The sequence below is a fragment of the Amphiprion ocellaris genome, chromosome 1 (genome assembly GCF_022539595.1).
Source record: "Amphiprion ocellaris isolate individual 3 ecotype Okinawa chromosome 1, ASM2253959v1, whole genome shotgun sequence".
Taxonomy (NCBI): domain Eukaryota; kingdom Metazoa; phylum Chordata; class Actinopteri; family Pomacentridae; genus Amphiprion; species Amphiprion ocellaris.
In genome coordinates this window covers 11683680-11702684 of record NC_072766.1, presented here as the reverse complement: position 1 = coordinate 11702684, position 19005 = coordinate 11683680, and the positions used below count along the sequence as shown (strand labels likewise).

General features: G+C 38.3%; 2 protein-coding genes and 2 non-coding genes across 4 annotated transcripts; all 4 read right to left on the bottom strand.

Moving 5' to 3' along the window:
- Positions 1-2127: 2127 nt before the first annotated feature.
- Positions 2128-7353, bottom strand: rpl13 (ribosomal protein L13). The gene is made up of 6 exons (XM_023274208.3): positions 7232-7353; positions 6655-6772; positions 5777-5918; positions 3658-3831; positions 2785-2841; positions 2128-2330 (listed from the first exon to the last, which is right to left on the bottom strand). The coding sequence occupies exons 2-6, from the start codon at positions 6756-6758 to the stop codon at positions 2172-2174; spliced, it is 636 nt and encodes a 211-aa protein (XP_023129976.1). The 5' UTR covers positions 6759-6772; positions 7232-7353; the 3' UTR covers positions 2128-2171.
- LOC111571138 (small nucleolar RNA MBII-202) lies at positions 2487-2567 on the bottom strand. Its single transcript, XR_002746343.1, has one exon. It is a non-coding gene; the product is annotated as a small nucleolar RNA MBII-202 (small nucleolar RNA).
- Positions 3953-4031, bottom strand: LOC111571137 (small nucleolar RNA MBII-202). Its single transcript, XR_002746342.1, has one exon. It is a non-coding gene; the product is annotated as a small nucleolar RNA MBII-202 (small nucleolar RNA).
- Positions 7354-10492: 3139 nt separating the features above from the next.
- gcshb (glycine cleavage system protein H (aminomethyl carrier), b) lies at positions 10493-15431 on the bottom strand. Its single transcript, XM_023274210.3, has 5 exons — positions 15227-15431; positions 14024-14103; positions 11298-11361; positions 11079-11210; positions 10493-10923 (listed from the first exon to the last, which is right to left on the bottom strand). The coding sequence occupies exons 1-5, from the start codon at positions 15375-15377 to the stop codon at positions 10826-10828; spliced, it is 525 nt and encodes a 174-aa protein (XP_023129978.1). The 5' UTR covers positions 15378-15431; the 3' UTR covers positions 10493-10825.
- Positions 15432-19005: the final 3574 nt, after the last annotated feature.

Genomic DNA, 19005 nt, shown 5'->3' with positions numbered 1-19005 from the left:
ACTTTAAGCCCTCCACTGTAGGACAGGCCCACCACAGTTTGTACTTTGCACATTGTAAATAGTTTTGATTTTGCTGCTGACTAATAAACTATTTTGTGACTTATGTGATTGCATCATAACTTTTCATTTTGTCTGTTAAGACACTGGTAGGAAAAGAGTCAACAGTCTGAACCAAACAATTCTGTATTCCCTAATAATGCATTTATGTTTAATGGGATTTAACATGTTTTAACACAAACTCCTTTATGGTTCATAATTCCGTTGACTGAATTACACCAAAGCAATACTGATTTATCAAACTGGAATATTCTTAAAACAGCTGTTTTAATGTTTTGGTGTTTAATTTGTCATGTAATCTTGCTAACCTTTACAAATAAAACAATAGCACAGACACATCTGCAAAAGGTACAAAAGTTTATTGTCAGAATTGCATTAAAGAAAACAATAAAGAAAACAATAGCGGGTCCGGGGACAGAAAAACAGAAGTATAACGAGAAGAATAACTTTGCATGACACGTAGTGCATCAGTGCATCCTGTACATCTCTGTCCTCCTCCTCTACACCTTGTGCCACTGCAGGCTCATGTGCTGCTGCTTCAGGTAAATCCCATGAAGTCTCATCAGAGAGCATCTGAAACACATACACAGCATACATATTTTAATACCTAATAGCGATAAACTGCAGCCATTACAGGGTCGTTCACAGGACTGATACACGATAGCTAGCGAACTAGCATTAGCTTACCCTCATATGTCGTCTCGTTCATATCCTCTTGTCTTCGGCTTGATACTGCTGTATCGCCTCCCAAACTCTCCTGAGTGTCTCCTGAGTGTTTCGACTCGCCGCTCTCAGCTTTCTCCGACTCTTCTATTACTTTGAATCTGACAGAAAGCCACAGACCGAGCAGCAGGTGAACCATCGTCTCCGTTATGTTGCGTTTGTGTCGCACGCAAATGACGTTAAGGGACTTTCGGCTCGCTGCGCTATGACGACTCCACCCACGATGAGGCTATATGGAAAAACAACTAAACCGAGACGAGCCGAGTCAGATACAATAGTGGCGAACCGTACCGCGCCCAGTAGATGCTTGTGGAATCGCGGCTTTTGTCTGTTACGCTGCGGGAGAAACGCCGAGCGCTTCTCAAAAACCGGGAGCAAGAGTAACAAAAACATACCTCACCTCCCCTAAAATTTTCTCAACGGATTTGGATGATTCACAGAAATGATCAATTTGAAAATTAAAACGGCGGATTTCCGCGGAACGGCGGAAAATTGCCATGCCTGATGAGACTGAAATGAACAACTCATTTTGGTAGAATTAAGAATGACGCACTGTAACATCCTCAGAGAAAAGCCTCTGTAGATCATTTGTACACATCTTGTCAAATTTGCTTAAAAAAATAATTTACTTAGCCACAACAGTTTCAGAATCCTGGTGTTGTGTATGCCATCAGAGCCATGACTGAATTTACCCATCCAACATTCCATACACCGCTTAATCCTCATTAAGGTCGCAAGGGGGCTGGAGTCCATCCCAGCTGACTTAGGGTGAAGGCAGGAGACACCTGGACAGGTCACCAGTCTATCACAGGGCTGCACACAGAGACAAACAATCACACTCACATTCACACCTATGGGCAATTTAGAGTTACCAATTAACCTGAGCGTGTTTTTGAACTGTGGGAGGAAGCAGGAGAACCAGATGAGAATCTACGCAGGCACGTGGTGAACATGCAAACTCCACACAGAAAGATTCCAGGCCGGGAAGCGAAACTGTGACCTTCTAGCTGTGAGGCGACAGTGCTAACCACTAACCAATGGCTGACTTATTTTGTTCCTGCAATCCGGTTTTGGATGTAGCCAGATTTTTGATGTTATTCATTTTTGTACTATGATTTTGAAAAAGTTCTTTTCATTGCAGCTATATTTTATGGTTGAGACACCAAACGGCTATCTTCTAAAGCTTTTGTTCTCTACAGTCATATGCTAGAAGCAGCACTCTGAAGCCATCAGCATTTAACACATCCTATCTATAAGTCACGTCTTGGCTGTGCATCTATGATTACACCGTGAAAACCACCACCTGTCAATCTAAACCAGATCATAATCACGACATTCTCACGTTGCTCTTTTCAGACACTTTATTTTGAAAAGTTCCATAGTGACTATTTTCACTTCTTCTTCTCCACGTCCTGCTCGGCAGCCTCTTTGGCTCTCTTGGCACGAATGCCGAAAAGACGAGCGTTGGCGCGTGCCATACGCAGGCTGGCGAAAGCCTTGAAGTTCTTCTCATCCTCAGAGATAACCCGGGCCTTCTCCTTCTTGTGTACCTGAAATGTAAAAAAGCAGTGATTTCATTAGCAACTTCTCACAGTGTTCAATAATTCTATATCCAGCAAATGACTAAATCCTGTCAGTTTTTTCTAAATTGTTTAAAATTCAGGATCAATTTTGGGAATTTACGATTTAAACCTGGTGGAACAACCAATGTTTTTGAAGAGCAGTCATCAGAAAAAGGGTTCAAGGTTTCATCAAAGGAATACAGAGATTCCGGAGTTTTGTCATCACCTGACTGCTTCGATGTAAAATTATCTTATTGCTCTTACATTTCAGTTTGTCAACAGTCATCAATGACGATATGACGGCAGATATTGAATGACAGACACCAACAACAAACTGGCTAGATTTTTCCAGCTGGTGTGTACCTGCTCATCTAATCTGTCTTAATACTGTTGAATATAACACAGGATTATAATGAGGAACCTTGCAGGAATTGCAACTTACAGTTTTGATGGGCATGACTGGACCAGAGAGCTGAGTGGCCATCTTCAGTTCCTCCTCCTGAAATGATCGCACAGTTAATTCATTTGAGAACAAAAATAAAACATCCATATTTGGCAACGAGACATGAAACAAGGCTGATAAACATCTGGCCAGCACCAGCATTTGGGAGAAACTACATAAATAATTGGCCGACAGGGGATTCTAGTGTACGTATTTAATTTTCACCCATAGCAATAAACTTAAAAGCTCAAAGTAATACAAATATCTGTATTTTTAAAGTGGTCAGATTATGAGAACAGGTTTTGCTGTCAATCTGCATTACTGATGGCACAACAGACTGAGTTTCCACAATTATCTCACAGAAAACTCACATATTACTTGAGTGGATTAGTTCACAAATTCAATGGGTTTTGAAAAGTTCACTGACATGTCCCCTAGTTCATTTGGTGACCAAAAAACCGTGCAGAGCAATTCAAAACACTCCAAACACAACCAATCTAATAAATCAATAGAGGGGTACTCAGAATGCAAACTATGATCTTTTCTTGAATGTGGGCAGCTGTAAGAAGTAAGACTTTTAATCCAGTCCAGTCTCTACACTGTTAATATTTCAAAATATAAAACACCTGTAATAAATTAATTGTATTCATTTTTAAAAGCTGAAGAAAACGTAACGAAACACTGAAAAGAGCTCAAAAATGATTCAATTTTGATGTAAAACTCACATCTGACCACATGCCTTTGTTTATTGTTTTAACATGTTTTCTCAGGAAAATGAGCCAAACAATCAAAACTCAAGTGAATTAAAAGTGCAACATTTAAGTATCTGGTAGATCTTAATGCTCCACGTGAAGATATGAAAGTGATACTTACAGTGCTGTCTCCCTTCTTGGGGGCTGAAGCCTTCCTGGGGAACAGGATGAGCTTGGAGCGGTACTCCTTCAGACGCTGTACATTGGCCTGAAGAGATTCTGTGGATCTGTTGCGACGACGAGGGTCAACTGAGATGCCGATGGTCCGGGCCGTCTTTTTGTGGATGCCAGCCGCCTGCAAGGGAGAGCACAGCACATCAAGAGTTAATCAAAACCTGTGATTTGGATGACAGGTCTCTATATTTAAAAAATACTGATACCCAAATCACGACAGTCAAATTAGTTTTTCATTTTAAAGTAATAAATAGCAGTCATCAGATAAAGGGTTCAAAGTATTCATCAAGGAAATACAGAGATTCCGGAGATTTGTCATCACGCGACTGCTGCAATGCAAACGCATACGACAGTTCTGAAGACAGGACAACCCTTCATTAATTCCACAGGAGGGAAATTTGTGGTGTTACAGCAGCACAGAACAGTGCAAAAATGTAGGGACATCAGTAAAGAAAGAAAAAAACAAGCAATGTACCTAAATACGATTGAAATTGTACAGATTCTTGAATATCTTGAAATTCAACACAGTGCACAAATTGCTCTGAATGTAAAAAATACTGCAGAGGGTTAATGTATTTACAGAAACACTGCACTACTGTATAGTTCATTTCATGAGTAGAAAAAATATTGAGAAATACCAAATATTGAAAGCCCTGTACTTGTCTACCAACTATCTAAGGTACTTGACCACACCGGTCAGCAAAGAGTGTTCTTACATGAACAATTACATTCAAAATCCATCCCAACCCCTGAACAGCTCATGTCTAAAGACATTATTTAGTTTAACACGTTATTTGCAAGAGTAAAATTTACATATCCTGATAGTGTACATTATCATTGTGTCTTGTAGTAGCCAACAATCTCATGTGCACTGGTTTTAACAGTGGACATTTTATAGTATTAAGGGCCGCATAGTCGACTCCTTCCAACATTAAATTTGCAGCAATTTTTGCTCAAAAGTTTGTCTGATGCTGAGAACTGAATGTAAATACGCGACATATTTGCTACTTTACTCCATAAATTATATAGCTATTTAATTTGGCATCGGGAATTAACCATGGTGCTAAAGTTTTAAAAAATGGGAATGGGAGTACAATAGTGTGTGTGTGTGTATAGATACGCATATATATGTAAAAACACACACCATACACTACTAAATGACTTCTATTAAAAATGTATTGAATTTTGTTTTTGAGTGGTTGCTAATATTCGCACATATTTTTTGTAGCTAACTGCAAAAAATATCTGTTCTCTCCTGCAGTCGTACTGACATATTATCCTTACTCTTACTGCAATGGTCTACAGACAGATAAAGATGTAAGATATTGCTTTAAATAATCACATTCAAAGAGCAGAATAAGCAATTTCTCTAAACTTACATGTAAAACATTTATGTGATGTTTAAAACCAAACTGCACATCCTAAATCTGAGAGGCATGAGCTGTCCATGTCCATTTTGGACCAATGCCAACATTCATTTATTTTTAGGCCTTTATCGACAAATACTGATGGTGTGCATCGCTGAAAACAGAAACTTCTCTTTGACCCTACATTTCATGAATAAACATATCTAAAAACTCCACATGAAGACTACCATTTAGCCTTCATCCCACAGCAGGAAAGTACATGGGAGGCAAATCAAGGTACACTTTGGCAAGAACATCAAGTCTTTGAGCAGCACTTCATGCTCCTCTACAAATATTGAGTTTTTTTAGTAGGGTAGGATGCATGAGTTATCACAGAAATATTACGCCTGTTCTACTTTCCATCCTTAGTAATTGTCAATAGCATTTCTGATTTGGAGATAGTCCTGACAAACTCAAAACTATTAGAGTCTCAATCAAACCGACAGACAAATAAGTTTCTACGAGACAAAATAATCGATAAACACCATTAATCAGTTAGGCTGCTACTCTTTCCCCCAATCTGTATCAATTCACAGTTTGATTAATAGAGATTTCCTTGAAACCCTGTTTTCAAACAATACTCAGCTTAAGGGCACAAGAGATTGCACATCTATTATTGTTCCTTATAAGATATATTTACAGACAAGTATAAAGTATTACCTTGAGTTCCTCCAGGGTGAAGCCGCGTCCGGCACGAACCTTGGTGTGGTACCTGACAGTGGGACATCTGACCTGTGGCCTCAGTGGTCCAGCAACAGGACGAGGAGCAATACGACGGGCCTTAGCCTGACGAGCCTTTCGCCTGAAGGAAGAAGTATTTAGTCAAACAAGAGTAACCAAGGACCTCTTTCATTACAGGCACCGAGAGCCAAATATTCTTCTACAGTCAATTATTCTTTGGCGTGTCAAAGAATTAAAACGATTGTCTAGTATTTCTATGTTTCCACATTAGTCTTTAAGGAATTGCTACATAACTATGTCAAACATCAATCACCTACAACATTACGTTTAGCCATCTACACATTTAATGTTGTTCAAAATCACAACTGATTTCAAAAATAGAGCATCTCACTAGAGGAGTTGGTGACCTCATGAATGCCCTAAATACAGACACAAATGGCACTGTCTTCAAGACGGTTACACCACGAGGCCATGCCATCAAACAAATAAACACAAGAAACCCTGCCTTGATTGGCTGAACTCCTATTACCACCACTACATGTTTATACCCCACTGCAAAGACTATTTTATCCATGCAAATAAAACAGTGCGTCAGACAACATTTAAAAGCAGTAAATCATGATGAGGTCTCATTGGTTTCTTATAGCATCTGTACGTCCTTAGAATACGTGGCATTTTATCAAGAAACAGTACCTGTGCTGTATATTTTTGAGCAACAATTTAATATGCTGAATTGCTTATGTAGGTGACTGTAACTATACCGCTTACAAAGTTGATTTCTGTTGCTCGTTAATGGAGCCGTGCAGTGGAGGGTTAGCGTTAGCTCCAGTTAGCATCAATCACCAATCAGTTCTCACCTGCGGATCTTCCTGGCTGGCTGGTTGAACCAGGTGCGCACTCTTTTCTGCCAGTCTTTGTGGAAGTGAGGGTTCAGGATCATTCCATTCCGGCTGGGGGCCATGGCTGCCTACTTCCCTGCAACACAGCGTGGCACGCAGACATGAGTGGATGTCATGCCGGCAGTCAGTACACACACCGCTACGTTCGAGATGCTAAGCTAACACGTTAACAAGGCCACTGGCTAACTGCATGCGCCATTGTTCATACACGGCTGAGGCACGCCATAAGTACTCATCTTCACCATTTCACCATTCAATGTCTATGTTCACTTATATTTTCATGGACACTTTTAAAATTAGGAGCTGCTAAAGCTGGACTGTAGCGGCAGTGCTAGCAGTTAGCACTTGACCGGGTAGCACCACTAAAACATGAGATAATAAGCAATTAAACGAGGAAATCTATGACAATAGTGGCCGCATTTCAAATACGACAAAACACAGTATTTCAAGTTGTAAGTGAAATTTGCGGAGGTTTATAAAATACGATGGATTAGAGCAGATTGTTATGAAATCTTTGGAGGAAAATTTCTCATACCTACGAGGGAGGAAAATGGCCGAAAGGAAAAAGGAAGTTGAAGAGCGGTGGATTGTGGGATATGAAACAACCAGCCAATGGGCGAACAGATGTTTCTCAAAGAGTATATATAGGAGCATTCCCCCCTACAGAAACAGGTCAACGTCAGAGAACAGTTTTAATTATTAAATGATTATTTTAATGTTGAGGCCTGGTTTCTTTCCGTTAATTATATCAGTATTAGCAACACATGAATCTATATTTGTCCGCACAAATATATGCATTTAATAATTAAATCACAATATGAAAATAGGTCATTTGAGCAAGACTACAAGAAGTAGAGGTAACATCCCACTCCTCATCTTTGTGTAGATTTGGGGACCCACAACGAACTTTCTTGTGTTTGTTTTATCGTTATTATAGTATTGTTTATAATATTGGCACTATGTTTTCTATTAGTTTAAAAAAACTATTTTTTTAGAGAGTTAATATTTTAAGCAGAGATCGTAAGAGTAGTTGTGTCTTGCCTAGTTTTTATAGTTAATATTATTATTAGTAGTATTATTGTGTGTGTGTGTGTGTGTGTGTGTGTGTGTGTGTGTGTGTGTGTGTGTGTGTGTGTGTGTGTGTGTTTGTGTGTCTAAATTGATTTTACAAGTATCTATCCTGTCATTCTTTTTGTACATTCTTTTTTTTTTTTGCTGTTGTTTGACTGTTTGACCATATAAACCTGACTTGATTTTGAAAATATGACTATTAATACTACGCTTGGGTTTTGTATAGTTGTAGAATTAAGATCAGTGTAAAGTTATATATTAATTTTTAAAAAATCTGTGAATGCTGAATTTTGTCATCAAAGATTGGACTTAAACATCAGCCAAGTATAAAGACTTTAAAGCCTATATGAATATCTGATCATCAAACATTATTAATTTTACTGTGAATGTTTTAAACATGTATAATTTAGTTTCAGTCTGAGCTTATGTTACTATTTATGAAATTTAACTTGCAAGCTGATGTTGATAATGATTATTTCATGATAGTATATTCACAAGTTTTTGCACTGCCCACTAGATGGAAGCCTACCACATTTACTATAGGTATAGTGCATTAAAATGTAGTGAAAAACTGTTGCGTTTTCAATTAAATTCAAAAAATTAAATTTCATATATTCTATGTTCATTACACATAAATAGATAAATAGATATTTCAAGCCTTTTCTTTTTTCTAATTTTCATGATTATCGCTTATAGCTCATGAACATCAGAATTTCAGTATCTCAAAATATAAACGATTTACAATACAGAAATGTCCAACTTCTGAAAAGTATGTTCTTTTGTACAGTCAATAATCGTTTAGGGCTTCTTTACTGCACTAATGCAGCACGACCTGGAGGGGATCAGCCTGTGGCACTGCTGAGGTGATGAAGCCCAAGTTGCTTTGATAGAGGTCTTCAGCTTGTCTATATATTTGGGTCAGGTGTTTCTCATGTTCCTCTTGACAAAAGCCTGTATCTAACCCTGTTCTATGGGATTCAGGTCAGGTGAGTTGGCAAGCCAATCAAGCACAGTAATACCATGGTCAGCAAACCATTTTACACTAGTTTTGGTGCTCTAGGCAGGTGGTAAGTCCTGCTTGAAAAAGAAATCAGCATTTCCATAAAGCTTGTAAGCAGATGGAATCATGAAGTGCTATAAAATCTCCTGGTAGATGCTGTGCTGACTTTGGACTTGGTAAAACACAGCTAACCAATGCCAGCGAATGATATGACACCCCAAATTATTACAGACTGCAGAAACTTCACACTGGACTTCAAACACTTTGCATTCTGAGCCTCTCTGCTCTTCATCCAAGCTCCCAGACTTTAATTTGTAAATAAAATGATGAATTTACTTTAATCTGAAAAGAGGTCCAGTCCAGTTGTTTTTCCTCCTCACCCCAGGTAAACACATCTATATTAGGTATGTGACAGCTGTAGTTTCTTTCCAGAGGACGTTTGTGCTTGGTGGTTCTTAGCGACTGTTATTAACATTTCTTGTTAGACAGTCAAAGGTTACAGACAAGAGGAGTGACACTTTCATATTTCTTGCTATTATTTTTGAACCTCTCACATGAAAATGCTGTTTCTGCTACTTTCGTGGTAGTCCTTTATTTAACATTACTGGGTCTATGGGTGCACTGGCAGGTGCAGCATAAAGAACTCATTACCGCTAGCATTCACACAGGAAAACAAGGCCTGCATCTGGGTGTGCTGTGAACACACCTCTGTGGAAGCAGCTATGCAGTAATCACAAAGTGTTGCTGTGCAGGATTCCAGTCTAAGTGCACCAGGTTTTTATTCAGACAGATGTTTCCTGATTACAGCACTATATATTGAAAAATGTATTAAATCAGAATGTGTTGTGGTTCAGGTGTTGAGATTGATAAAAATGGTTGTGCAGAACTGTTCACGTGCCATTCATGAAGACTGCAATGCACCTACACAAGCAATGAAGCAGCAACTACATTAGTCTTGATGAATGACTAGAATGAAGTATTTGTTCTCAATTTAATCTCATCACACAAATAACTTTGAGCAGTTTTTTGTGTGCACTGTTGCCTCTCTTGGCCCTGCTTGAACTTGTCTGTTTCCTGTGTAGGTGTGTTTCCTACTAGAATAATGAAGGGACTGGAAAAACTTGTTGCAAAATAATTATATGTTTAGAAGAAATAAATATATTTCTCATTGCAGAGATTTGTAAGGTGAACAGTGCCTTTTGAGAGGAGGTTATTGTGAGGACATTTAAACATAAATTAAAAATAACTTGCATGATTTAAAGAACTAGAGGTGTGTGTTATTCAGGAATATCAATCACAGCTTTTATTTTTCCTTTATCAGCCTGAGAGCGCAGTGTTTTTTGTTCAGTTGCTGATTTTCAAACCACTAACGTATTAATCATTGATCAGGTAGCCTCTGCAATCTGGGTCTGTCTTCACCTGAGGGCAAAGGTCAAGGTGTACGGAACTAGAACAAGCAAAAAAAAAAAAAAAAAAAAAAAGCAGTGTGCCCCGTCAGCACAAATACAGCAACATTATCTGAGCATATCCAGCTGAAGCACATTATAAAATGAATAAACCTTTATTTTTACTAGCAGTAAAGTTATTGTTGGTGTGTAACTTGCTTCCACCTTAACACAATCAACACAATACATTCCTGCATATTTATTTTAGTTGCCATGAATGTCAAATGTAATTTTGGATTGTAAAACTTAGAAAAATTTAAATAATTAGAGACGTATCAACTCAAACCTGAACACCAAGTTTTATTAATCTGACACGGCCCTTTCCAGTCTTTCACCACATCCGTTCACACTTAAAAATGCAGCAAAGCAACAGAAACACGACTCGATACCGACAAATCTTCATGTTAAGAGCCCTTTAGATGTGCTAGTGCCTAAACAAATCCTAACCTTCTAAGTGGAAGTTGTTACAGAGTATTTCAATTATTTTGATAGCAAAACCCCAGTATCAAAATAAATACCACATATGAAGAAGCTATTACACAACATGTTAGTAACCTGCCGACTAGTCTTTGATTGTAATTACATTACAAAGCAGCACAGTGAGGTTATGGATTTATTCTTCAAGTGACTTAATAAATTTATCATACGCAGCTTGATCCATGAGGCTATCGAGTTCTTCCGGCTTTTCAATGGTCATCTTGATTAGCCACCCTGAAAGGTAAGAGTTTTAAAAGTTAAACATGTACTGGTTTTATAAACAAGCTGTGACATTATTCTGGTTTGGCAAGTTGTCAACTGCCGTGGCAACAAATCTGCTGGGAGAGATTCTTGGAAAGGACGAATAAAAGCAAGTACGAGACACTTACCCTGCGCATAGCAATCTTTATTCACAAGTCCAGGGTTTTCTGCCAGCTCTGTGTTGATTTCAGTCACTTCTCCTGTCAATGGTGAGTATAGCTCACTGGCAGCCTTTACGCTTTCCAAGGCACCAAACTCCTCTACAACAGACACACACAGCAGAAAGTTCTTATCACATTGCTCAAAACAATTACTTACTAAATGTGCAGTGTTTTCAGGGCTCTTACCCATCTGTTCAAGACTTTGGCCAACTTCAGGGAGTCCACAGTATACCACATCACCTAATGCTTCCTAAAATGGTACAACAGACTGTGTGATGCGTGAAGTCTTATTTAAACCCAAGTAAAACCAATTAATGACCTGCAGAATCAACAAACTGCATAAAAGATCAACACATTAGTATGTATCAGCCTTTAGTGAACTATTTTTAACAACAGTTCACAATCATACAGTGTGCTTTAATTTATAACACAAAAAAAAAAATCTCAGTTCTTAGCAAATTTACTCTAGCTGGAAATAAGTATTAATACAGTTTTTTAGTTTTTTTGAGGGATTCTTTTTGTGCATTTATTGATACTGGCAATGAAAAGACAAAGTAAATATGGTGAAAGACAGGAGGGGAATGACAAGCAGTGAATGTTCCTTGGCCGGGAATCAAACCAGGGACTCTCTGCTCAGGACATGTTGACCCATGACATCTGTTTTTGTGTTATTTATCCTTTAAGTTTTGGAATTTTCATGAGATTTGTGCCTGCAGAATTTGACCAGATTTATTCAACATCACCTTCGAGAAGGACATGTTATTCCCAATTATAAAATGGTAGCATAGAACCAGTTTGTATGCCCATCATTGATGACAGAATCGGCACAAAAAGTCACCCTTTAAAATGTCTAAAATGTAACAGAGCAGCTAATGGGTAATGTTTCCTGTCTTATGCAAATGCTGCTAGTCCAATGAGATGACTGCCATGAGGAAATGTTCAGTATGCCACTTATTCATACAGCAGATTGTCTATTGCAGCCGGCCTCATGGATAATTTAGAAGCAGAGACCCAAGACTCATCACAGATGTAAAACCATCTCTTGCTCATTCAAACATAAACTGGAAGTTGCTAAACCCCCTCTGCAATTTCAGCATTTCTCTTAAAACAAAGAACATTGACGTTTGCAGTGACACAGTATAGAAGAAACTGCAGTCACGCTCGAGTTGCCTGCTATCCAACAGAACCAGAGCAGAAGGGTAATATAATTTTTTAGAATTTGAATGTGCAAACCTATGAAGCTCAAATGTGGTTGCTGGTGTACAGTGCTCTACTCAATGATGTGAAAAGGGAAAAGAAGCCATTCTACATGCATTTTGACTTTTTACTAAGGTAGGAACTAAAATGCTGGGGACCTCATTTACACTTTAAACGCTGTTTTGGCTTAAAGCCAAAAATTCACACTGATGAAAATAACAAAACTGATTCTCTGTACAAGACACAACAAGTGTGTGCATGCATGACCTACACCTGTGCTTTGATTACACCTAAACATTACTAAACCACAATGGGTGCAACAGATCTCAGTGCCAATCTCATTTAGTGCTCCTAAGAAAACGAAGACAGACAAAATGTTTCCTTTGCTGCAGAAAACTTCACTCATTTCTAACGATTTTTAGACTTTAAATTGTTGTAAAATAAGAGGTGAGCAACCATCCAAACTGGCATATCTGTATTAAAATTATAAACCTAAAAAATGCGTCTGATAATATAAATCTAAAAGCTTAATGGTTGACCAGCACAGAGGCAGCAGCATTAAAGTGAGGTCTTTTACAGATTTAACCTGGTGCCTGAAACAACTGGAACCTTGATATTACCTCTAATTTGGGGGATATTTGTACATTTAAATGTCAAGGTGTTGCCGTCACTGCTTCTGTCCTTAAATTAGGCCTTCTTCTGGGATAACACATAAAACACTGCCACTTAATTTGTACTTCAGTCCACTAAATGAAGTCTAAACTTGCCTAAAGTATAGAAATAATTTGTAGTAATGGGAAATTAAAACAATTTTAGACTTTAAGGGGTTTTAGAAAACCACAGGAACACTGATGGCTTTCGTAAATGAATGTGTATAAATTTGCAACACCCAGGGGAAACTAGGCTTCTACTTAAAGTTCACCTTTTCAAGATGCTGAAGATCAGAGGTTTGCTCAAAGTCCATACAAAGTACAGTACTAGCACAAGCTGATAAAGTTCACACTTTGGTCAGTAATGCTAATAATCACATCCACAGTTTATGAGCTTTTCTTTTTGAAGCAGTGATAGGGGGTTAATGAATATGAGCACATGTGAGGGAAACATCGGAAATTGCTGAGAATACTGGAAGTTTGAGGTGATTTAGAGGTCTTGAAAGAAGACAGACAACAAATGTTTGACAATTCAAATGATTTTCTCTGCACTGTCATATTAGAAACACTTTAACAGTAGACCAAGTTCACAATCTTGCAACATATTAAACTATAAAACCTACTCCTAGCACTTTTGAAAGGATGGCAGCAAAGTTAAAATCATTTGTACAGTGGATTTGGCAAACCTGAGTGGTGGCCACTTTCAGAATTTGTTGTCACTACTCAAATATAAAAGATACAGCAGTAATAATCATTCCTCTGAAAGCTGCCTTCTGGTTGGAGATAAAATAGTCCTCCTTTCATTGAAGGATTTATAGCTAAGCAAGACCATACTTGACATTTTCCAGCACATATCTGCAGAGAGGCAGTGATCAATTGTTTCAAACAATAGTCATAAAACAGTAAATCTTCCTGTTTTAGTGCAGCGGCTGAGGACAAAGTACAGGGCTGAAGTGCACAGTACAGGCATTAGCATATCACTATTTTTAGATTATCACCAGTAAACCTCTGAACAAAGTGTGCGACAATTCAAGGATTTCAAGACAAACTGACCCGACCACCTACCTGAGCATAATTGCTGATACCAACGGTGCCAATTCCACCCTCCACTTGCACCCACTCATGCTTATCTGTGAACTTTAGGGCTACGGAGAGAACAAGGGGATGAGTTAGTGTGGAACAGGCCGTCTAATTTAAATGTGTCAGCATTGTGAAACTATTAATCAGCATAGACCATGATTGTAAACAAACAACTGTAGTGCTATGATGAATCTTACGAGCTGCACAGACTTGGCAATCTGTTAAAACACCAGCCTCAAAGTGCAACATTTGTATGGCCAAAGAACAAAGAGCTGTACTATGTACCACTACTTGTGCAATACCATAGTGCTTTTACTTTTCAAACTTAGTATCTCTGACTTTTCTGCAGGTGCATTTCTGGATCTAGATCATTATTGCTGACATAAAAAGGTAAAACAAGAAGACCGTCGAGACAAATCTGCCATTACAAAAACAAGAGTTAAAGCCTTTTGATTCCAGCCTCATGCTGTCATCACTACAGTAGCCCGAGGGAGGAACTGTAATGCCTCAACAGTTTCCAGTATGGGCATCAGACCATGCAGAGAAATACAGGTTTGAACCAGATTGTGAACTGTATGAGATGCTGATGCACGACCAGAGCTCCGAGTCAGTCCTGGGAGCTGAATGTTGCAGCTGTAAAAGGTTTTAGAAGTGTTTTTGTAACTATTCCACAGCCTAAAAATACAAATAAATAAATAAATAATTAATTGGAACATTCTTTAAAGCTGTAATATTCCAGAGTAATAAAAAGAAATGAAAGGAAAGTGGGAGAAAGTAATTCAATTTTAGATCACATGATAGCATCACACAGGATCATGGGTAAATTCAGATTAACGAGCTGCTTCTTGCTGCACGAGACTGAGGTAATTAGTTGTCTCAATTTGGAGCTCGTGGCTGAACCGTCCTCCACCTCAGCATTGTTGTGTGCTTTAGCCAAACCAACCTGTACAAGTTTTTGTACTTTGACAGCCACCTCCAACTCAAAAACAAACTTTTCGTTGCCCTCCCTGTTTGCATTCCTCTGCTCCGCTGTGGGAAAGTGACACTGTGGGTTTTTTTTTTTCTCGTCCATTACAGTCACACAGGAATGTGAGACCAGAACCGCATGTACAATGTACCAAGCGCAGCTCCTTCGGCCAGCCGTGTTATTATTAATATTATCAGTATTATTATTATTATTTTATTTACCTGTGGACAGGACCGAGGTCGAGCTCAGTGTCCGCGGAGAGCCGCTCCTCCACAGCAGCCGAGTCGCTGAGAGCTGCGCTGCCGACGGGAGCTGCGGGAGCCTGGATGAAAAGTTTGCAGAGAGGCACCGCACCGCCGCTCTCATCGCCATCTTCACTCACTGTGTACCCGCTGGCGAACACAGTGCACACACCACACACTGGACCGCGGGAGCGCGCACCATCCCACTGGCTGGGAGCTGCCGACGGGAGCGGGGCGGGGGGGGGGTCGGGAGGAAGAGGAGGAGGAGGAAGAGGTGACTCGGGTTCACAAGACAGTCTGACGAGTCCAAAAGTATTAGTTTGTCCCAGCCTTTAGTGAAAACATTTTTTAACAACAGCTCACAATCATACAGTGTACATTCATTTATAATAGCAAAAAAAATCCCAGAGTAGTCCTTTGCAAATTTGCTCCAGCTGGAAATAAATATTTTGGGGGAGGTAGCTATATTATAAAGTGCCTTCGTGCCAGTGAAGGAAAATGTAAATTTTTTTTTAAATTCATTTATTGATATTGCCAATGGAAATAGAAAGTAAATATGGGGAAAGACAAGCACTGAATGCTCCGCTGCCGGGAATCGAACCAGCAACTCTCTGCTCAGGATGTGTCGACACCACAGTCTATGGTCGACTCTTGTCTGTTGCTGTGTTTCGAAGCCTTTAAAACCCTCCTGTTTTCTTGCGGGCCAAAATGATCCATTTTAAAGTTTAAAATCTAAAAACAATTGTCCAAAAATATTTTTCGGTATGAAACATCTTCTTGGTTTGACAAGTGTATTCAACATATGTCAATGTCAATGTCAGATTTATTTATATAGCACTTTTAAAGGCCTATGGCCAACCAAAATGCTTTACAGTAAAATAAATCATAACAATACGAGAACAATAAAAGCAATACAATAAAGCAGTAAAAACAGATAAAAGGCCCATTTAAGGTGATTCTGCTCAGTCAAAGGACAGGGTGAAGAAGTGGGTCTTCAGACGAGTTTTAAAAGTGGAGAGGCTATTCTCATATAACATGAAAAGTGTTCATTTCACATATTTCATATACAGAGAAACCTGCAGAGGACACAACACAACAACAAGAGAGAGAAGACACAAAGGCGATAACATGCAGTGGTGGTATTTATGTAAATATATGAAAGAGAGGAGAGTACAAGTCCTACGATAGTCCTGCCTATTAGTGGGTAGTTTGATAGTTTTGATAGTTAAAACTACATCAGTACTTTGCAGGTTTGTTTTGCATGTAAATTCTACATCTTATGTAAACACATTTTTCACAACATTGCTGCTTGTCATAGCAGGAAAACCAAAGGTGAAGCAAGTTTTGTTGATGATGGCTCAGTTCTATTAATTGTTAGAGTAAGGTTACACAACACTAGTATCATTCAACAAGCTCACCTAAATGGAATGCAGTTGTTTTTTTATGCTTTATGAATTATTTATGAATTACACTTATGCTTTTCCTGCTATGACAGGCCAGAAGGACTGCTCTGAAACAGCAGTTGAGAGTCACGTAATAATGTGTTTCTTTGGATAGTACCCATTTAAGCAAAGTTGCAAAGGGCTTCATAATGCAAGCAAACATCATATAGAGCAGAACAGTAAGAATTAAAGTACTGAACAATTCATATTAAAATTACTGATGGCAAAATCCATAGGCAGCAATAAAATAACATAAAAATACAATTAGAGATAAATACTACAACAAATTTGTAATGGCATAACCCATAACAACTAGAGTCAAGTAAAATCAAAGGTTGTGCCCAACAAAACATGTCTTAAGCTTAGAGTTTAACAGATTCAACTGAGGAGATTGCAAAGTTTTAGTTTTTTTTTTTTTTAATGTAGTGAAGTAGAGGTTAAACACGCAAGTAAAGTAGCAGCTGCTGAAAATTACTTTATACAGGACTTGAGTACATGCATGTATTTATTTTCTGAAATCTTCAGCTGAAAACTTGTATACAGTAAAAGTATAATCTAACTCACAACTCACAAAGGGGGAATATTAAAATGAGATAAAATACATTTACTTTGTGCTCATTAACAGTGATCAGTCCATGAACAGATCTAAATATTTTCCATAAAAATATGCACTTTCTCTGGATTCTGATTTAATGCAAGCTTTTGAGCAGGAATAATGTGCCGTTGCTTTCATCATCTTAATGCAGTTTGTGCAGCATTCAAGGACTTACTGGTTTCTGACTGATGGATTGTTTGAGATGATATCTCTTTATTACATTAATGCCATAAACAGGTTAGTGTGTCTCTATTAGCTTAAACAGAGTTTTATGAATATTGTACAGTTTATGGCAGCAACACATCTGTGTCCTGTCTGAAATCCAGCTGTTTGAGCAGGTGGTCACCAAGCTGACTAAAGCTTTATTTACATGGTGCTGATCCCTTCAGAAAATATTTTAAAACAGGTCAAAACTTAAATTATCATCTTATTTAATTATTTTATTTACTTAGTTGAAGCTGAGCAAATCCATATTTCTAACAATGGAGTGAGTGCTAGTGACACACCCACAGAGAACTATCCTCTGGGTTGTTGGTTCTCCCTGGAGAAAATATGGAAATATATATTGTGATTAAATTATCTGATTAATAAGGATCATTACAACTGTCCTGGAATTTGTCATCAAGAAGGAAAAGTCAGGAACCTGAATCCTTCTTGGAGCTTCTTGGAGGGTTCAGGACCCCGAGAAGATCTGAGGTGTCTCAGTAGATTAAAATCTTCTTCCCTGTCCTTGAAGCTACTGTGCTGCTCTGGCCTTCCGGTCTTCCAGAAGGATACAAACTACAAAATAATTTGTAAAGTATCATAAAAATGTTAAAGGCAGCAGTTCGTGTCACAAATAGTCACAGCTTTGTCATCTCCAGCTAATGACTGGCCGCTCTGAAATCTGACCAGAAACAGAGCTCTGGTGAAACAATCATGCATCAGAGCTTGTTAAAGACAATTTAATGGTAAAGATAAGAACTTGCACATAACACAACACCAGAAGAACCAGGCCCTTTGAAAATAAGGAGCATACCCAGTCTGCAAAAACTTTATTTCTGCACATAATGTGTTACATACTTGCATTTATATTAGGATAATGAATACTCACAGATATGACAAAACTTGCACCAGTAGATGCTGTAATGGTCGTGGCTGAGTTGTAAATATTTGTCCATTTTGGTCCAGTTTTGTGTGGAATAATCTTACTGTAGCATAAAAATATTTGAGTGAATTCATAGTTGTTTTCTGGTGTCCCCATTTCACTGGTAGGATTGGCTATTTTTAGGAAAACACATTTTGTTATTTCAGTCTTGATTGATCTTTATTTCACCTCTCAATAATCGCTTAAAAATAAATAATTACCAAATTGTATAGATTTTTGGGGGGATTTTAACAAATGAAAAAAAGCTTTATTATATATTGATAATTTTCTGCTTAGATTTTCTTGGATAAAATAATGCAAATATTAAACTATTTATTCAGCTAAACTGTCCCTTCCTGTACAAAAAGATCTCAAATGTTGAACATGCACAGATTTGCATGCTGTATTATATTCACTGTAACAGTACGGAGTCTAAACCCTTAGATTTTGTGACAATGCAGTAAGATAGAAGGGAAAATATAAGTCAGTTTATGCTTTCTACACACCTTGGCCTGCTGCTCATAAAGCTCTCTCTGTCTTGTTGAGTCGTTCAACTAAGGAGTCATGATTTGAGGGTGATCACAGATAAATGTTG